This window comes from Rhinatrema bivittatum, chromosome 5, assembly GCF_901001135.1.
Source record: "Rhinatrema bivittatum chromosome 5, aRhiBiv1.1, whole genome shotgun sequence".
Classification (NCBI taxonomy): domain Eukaryota; kingdom Metazoa; phylum Chordata; class Amphibia; order Gymnophiona; family Rhinatrematidae; genus Rhinatrema; species Rhinatrema bivittatum.
This window is the reverse complement of record NC_042619.1, coordinates 294,936,980-294,942,979: the sequence shown is the minus strand read 5'-3', so window position 1 is coordinate 294,942,979 and position 6,000 is coordinate 294,936,980. Positions and strand designations below refer to the sequence as shown.

The following is a 6,000-nucleotide window of genomic DNA, read 5'->3' as shown; positions in this document are numbered from 1 at the left end:
AACAGCACCAAGCTGCGATCACTCAGCACACACTGGCTGCCTTTTACCCGGGTTCTGGAGGAAGAATCATGTCATGACAGGCTGGAAGCCAGCATTTAACCACATAAAGAGTTCTGTGCTTACAGGCAAGAGCTACGTTTCATTCAGTACAGCTCAGTGCCTTCTGCCCGCTCTACGTAAAGATATAACCTGCTGATTCACGGCGAAGGCAGACTCATAGTAACATCTGATGATGGAAATCAACAATGCCTATCAAAAGAAATCTTTGCCTTTTAGTTTGGACAGGTTTTATATATCTGAAGAATATGGATTTATTCTTCCAAATCCGCTGGTAAGTATCCTTTCTATTTTTTGAAGATTCAAACATAAAAATGTGGAGAAGATGCCTTAAAACCAATGATTTTTCAGCTTCATGCAGAGATGAAAAATACCTTATTATTTTAATTTCAGTGATTGACTGAGTGATGTTTAGAACTGTGTGGGTTGATTAAACAGTATTAAAAGATGGGGAAATAAGTAATTGTCAATAGAGATGGCAGCAACAGAAGATAATGTAATGTGTGGGTGTCATGAAGTCTGCTTCTGAACCTGCAGGGCCACTAATAAGCATGATTTGGGAATGATGTTATTTTAAAGCATGTTGTTATTCAAGTGAATGACTCTACTAGGAGAGTGATGGTCTTAATATTAAGGTACAGCCCTCACAGTGACAGAGCATGGAGAGCAATGGATACGCTTGAATCTAAGAGACAAAGGATCATAAAATGGAGGAATGTTATTAGTACAAAATAAAAGGGATTAGCACCCGTGAGATGGTGAGTCTACTCTGCAGTGCTGGTCACTTAACAGAGAACAGCATGGGCAGCCTGGCCATCATCCATATGAAATGCTTGCAGTCTTGGTTGCGAATCATAGTAGAGCCATAATATAAATACATTGTTTCTTAAAATATTGCAAAATATTGGGCCAGCCCAGTGACTCGGTGACAGGTGCTAAGTGCTGCCATGCGGAGAGACTGGGGTTTGATTCCATGTCTCAGATCATCCAGGCCTGGGGATGCTGCAGGGGCATCTGTAGGGGAGGGAATTGGTCATCATGCAATGGTGACACTTAGTGGCCAAATTTATGGCCTATGATTGCAGGGTTCCGGAAGAATCCTTGGTGCAGGGCTCATGCTGAGCTGTGTCATTTGCCACCTCACAGCGGCTACAGACCAGTCAAAGGCAGTGAAAGATCATCGAAATGATTACGCTGTTGAGAAAAGCATGGGCGTAACCTGCAGTTGCAAACTGATACACCTTGCTGGGTACACTGAGTGGGCCATTTTGGCCTTTTTCTGCTGTCATTTACTAGGTTACTGTTACATTTTGGTACTGGTAGGTTGTTCCAGAGAATTAGGTTCTAGCAGTAATGTTTGTAACAGATCAGGTTATACTCAATTCAGGCTTGCACCATTTTGTTATTTTTGGCCCTGTAGTTTCCTCCTGCTCCCCTGAGCTTTCAGCTCAAATAGAACTAACTTCTAGTGGGTTACAGGGCTAAATTCCCAACTACCTTGATTTTCCCTAATTTTACATCCTCCGCTCAACCAAACCACTACAGCAACAGTTCTTGGCCAAGGGCCACAAACCACAGCTCCTTCCGATACCTTGCAGTCGTAGGTCCCAAGTTTGACCAGCAGGTGTTCCCATTGTTCAATGACCGAATCTCTTCTGCACCTTCCCCAGCCTCAGCCCTGGGAATTGAATCCAGGTCCCTGCAATACTGAGCCACCAGGTCACATGTGAAGAATGAGCCTCTGTGGTTTTAAAACTCTTGCAGCTCAGTGGCTTTATATGATCTCCAAGTGGGTCTGGTAAACATACAATGGCCAGCTCTGACTAAACCTCTTCCTGCTGGATTCATCGCATGACATAATGATGTAATAAGGTGCTGTGTGCATGGCAACATGCCGTTCTGCGTTGTACTCATAATATAGCTAGGAATTTGGGACACAAAAAATGTGCACACAACGCTGAGTAAAAATGCACCCACAGATTACCACCCCTTCATGCAAATCCCAGGTTAACAGAAGCATTAGCTACTACCTCCTAATGCAGAGCGGTGTGTAGGCTTAAATTCATGTCTTGGTTTTCTTAAAGCTGGAAATGTAACTCCTGCTCGGAAGTAAAGTTAATTTATGGGGCTAAAACTGGAGTTCTTGTTGTCAGGGTCTTCACCGGCTTACTGAAGAGCTCATCATGTTTAATGATTGTAAATGCTGAATGCAGGACCCTGACAACATGAATTCCACTGTCACTCCCATAAATTAACTTTACTAACTGTAGCTGGATAACTTGCACTAGATATTCACTGGGATAAATGTCCCACTAAATAACCCTGATTAAAATTTTCTGGCTAACTGTAGCCGGATACCTTTAAACCTAACTGGATATTCTTTTGAATATTGTCAGTTCGGTACAGTATAAAGTTATCCAGCTATGATAAGCTAGATAACTTTAGACTTAACCAGCTATTATCGAAAGAATATAGCCTATTAAGTAGCTAGGAGAAAGAAAGAAAAGATTGTGGGCCTACTGGCCCAAATAAAAGACACGCTCCTGCCTCCTACCCTAGTTCCAAAGGGCCGAGCCTGCAATTTCCTCTGCAATATCCCTTCTGTTTATTTTAGAAAAATATGCTGGTCGGGACCAGTGATGGTCACAGCCCATCCCCCCACCCCTGCTCCCTGGTCTGATTTAATTTGTTAAATGATTCAGGTTCCAGCCTGGATCATGGAGGCAGCCTATCACCATCTGGGCCCAGCGTTTCGGCCGTCGCTAAGCCAGCGCAGCTCCTAGAAGTCCAACACTGGAAGCCTGTGCTTCCATCTTAGCAGCTCAGCGATGGCAGAAGCACCGGGCACGGATCACAGTAGGCCGCTACCATGATCCAGGCTGAAAATTCAGTTGAAATAAAGGCACAAGGAGAGTGGGAGGGTAAGGGTTGGGATGGGATGGGGGGGAAAAGGGAGGCCCTGGAGTTTGAAATATTTAACAAATTGAATCAGACCAGGGATCGAGGGCTGGGAGGAAGAGCTGAGATCAGCATGGGTCTTGACCTGTATATGTTTTCTAAACTAGAGAAAAAGGGTTTTAGTGGGGGTAAATTGCAGGCTGAGCCTTTGGAGCTATGTTGAGAGGGAAGAGAGGGGGCTGTGTTTGGGCCAATAGACCCACAATCTTTATTTTTTTCCGCTTATCAGTTTGCCACTTAATTGGCTATGATCTTTTGAATATAGCTGGTTAACTCTAATTCTACTTGGAAACAAATTCCTCAATAACTTTATACCTGCTTTTGAGCACAATTAAAGTTAGTTTAATAATGTATTCGGCTGACTCCAAATATCGGAGTTGACTGGATAAGTTATTCAGCTAACTCAACCCACCCCAGTACATCCCCCACATGTTCCTTGCTTAATTGACTAAATCATAGCCAGATAATGACTTATCTGGCTACATTTTTAATTGGATAAGCAAGGGAAATATTAAAAACCAGCCATTTAGATGGATATTGACGTCTCCTTGTTTTCTGTGCACAAGTTTTATGAGTCAGCTTATTATGCTTCTGACTCATTTTGTGCACTAAACACATAGGGCCTGATTTTTAAAAGCATTTACTCAAGCAAAACTGGGTTTTTCTTGAGTAAATGCACTTTACTGAAGTAAGTGGGCTTTGGAAAATTGCTCCACTCTTTGCCATTGAATGATCCATAGGATTTACTTGAGTAAGTGCACTGTACTCAAGTAAATGGCTTTTGAAAATTGCTCCGATAATAGTTACCTTTAAGCACATAATGCCTTTGAAAATGACCCCCAATGGCACAGATGTTCAGCATACATTTTTTACTCATATCTTTTTACATTGTGGCCTCAGTGGTTTCCAAATCTATTCTCAGGGGCCCAGGGCATTCAAATCTCTCATGCATATTCATTGCGGATATCCTGAAAACTCAACTTGCTGAGGTCCCTAAGGATAGATTTGGGAACCACTACCCTAACTCACATATTACAGAGAAAACAGTTTGCCCAAGAAGAAAATATGCACCAGCACTTTCAGTTAGGTAACTTTGCTAAGTGCACAGCACTCAGGTAATAAGGATTATGCAAATTTCTCTGAATACAATCTGTGTGTTTGTGTCAGCTTTCCTGGAATTTTAAAAATAGTGACTGGCACAATGGAGACTGTGACCCCCTATGTAAAAATGCTTTCTTAGCCCCATCCTGGGCTCTTTTTTTTCGGCCTATTTGCTATCTTGTAGCTCCATAACTGGGCTGGTTCTGCCAGAGAAAGTTTCATTAGCCTCTAATTATCTTGCATGTATTCTCTCTAATGCTTAAGCTCCTGTAATTAATTTAGAGTGTAAGAAGACGTGCCATGCTGGGTTAGACCAAAGGTCCATCGAGCCCAGCATCCTGTCTCTGACCATGCCGGTCCGGATCAACAGAAAGTACCTGGAAGATCCATTTATTTGTGCTCACTCCCAGAAGTAAGAGCCGGTGAGCCCCCGCTCTTACCTGGCTTATAATTGTTAAAGTATCTGTCCTCCAAAAACGTAACCAGACCTTTTTTTTAAACCCAGCTCAACTTTTAACCTTGACCACATCTTCCGGCAGCTATTTCCACAGGTTGGAATAATATTTTACAAAACCTGTCATATGCACAAGAACACAGTTTGTTTTAAATATAAATAATTAGCCAGCTTCTACAAATAAATGTATCTATAGTGTATGTATATCTATCTCTATACATATATCCCCCTCCCACATTTGCGTGTGTGCATCTATCTTTATATATATATATATAATTTTAATCATTCATGAGTGCTATGCACTTAACAAAGCACATAACGAAGACAGTCCTGGAAGGCTATTGGCGTGTAATCTGGCAACAGACTGCAGTGCAGAAAGGCAAATAATCCCCAGAGCCTCTTGCAGCATAAAAGGGGTAAAGTTCTTTCAGAAACTTTACCATCAGCATTCCATCCAAGTTTTGCTTTGCTGCTTGGAAGGAAACTTTTTTTGTGGTGCCAAAGAGCTGATTGTAGCTGTAAAACCATAATATTCTGCTGTTGTGAAAGAGGAATGTTTGCTCTTCAAGAAGGCCATGGTCATTCCCAAAGAAGATGGGTGGGCACTGACCATGCAAACACACTATGTTGTGCATTGTCTATGTTGCACGTTATCGTTTACAGATGTGATCTACTGTAGAACACTTTTGTAGTATGTAATTAAAGCCTACTCTGTACTGGGCTTCAGTGGAAAACTATTAAGAGTTACAAAGGCAAAAGAAAATGACAACTGAGGGAGGGACATAACAGACATTTCTAAAATCACAAGTAGGGTGGAACAGGTAAATAAAGGGCGATTACTTAATCTTTCAAAGGCAGGTTTGTTAAAAACAAGGGGACACTCCATGAAATTATCAAACTGTAGAAAGTAATGGGCGGCCCCCCCAGCACAGATGTGCGTATGCTGCAAATAACCAGGTGCCCGATGCAACTGTGTGAGCTGCCACTAGGGATGTGCAAAAGGAAAAAATTTGTTTCGATTCGGTTTTCGTTTCGCTGGGACCCAAATTCATTGCATTAGTTTCATAGGGGGAAAAAACAATTCGTTGATTAGTTTTATTCGTTTTCCGTTTTCCCATTAAAGTCAATAGGGGAAGTATTTGCAGCCTATTTTTGGCTGTAGAATTGGGGTTTTCTTATCAATTTGATGAACTACTGGGAAGCAATCATCAGAACAAGAAAAGAGCTCCAAGGTACTTAGACTGTGGCAAAGTGGCACCAAAGTGGCATGAATAGCCTAAGGCACTGTAAAGGGGCAAAGGGGTACCAGGAGTGGCAAGAGTGCTTTAAAAGTAGCAGCGAGACTGTCAAAAACACACCACAGCTTCAAAAGAGAGCACTGAAAACAGTTGCATGAACCCTCGAAGGCAGCACGACAGGCAAAGTGGCAA

At 42.2% G+C, this 6,000-nt stretch overlaps 1 protein-coding gene across 1 annotated transcript in view; it reads left to right on the top strand.

Moving 5' to 3' along the window:
• Nucleotides 1-6,000, top strand: part of LOC115092809 (indoleamine 2,3-dioxygenase 2-like) — a 73,690-nt gene continuing 67,690 nt past the window's right edge. Inside the window, exon 1 of the mRNA XM_029604137.1 lies at nt 1-331. Coding sequence (XP_029459997.1) covers nt 230-331 — 102 coding nt within the window. The 5' untranslated portion in view covers nt 1-229. The remainder of the gene's footprint in view (nt 332-6,000) is intronic.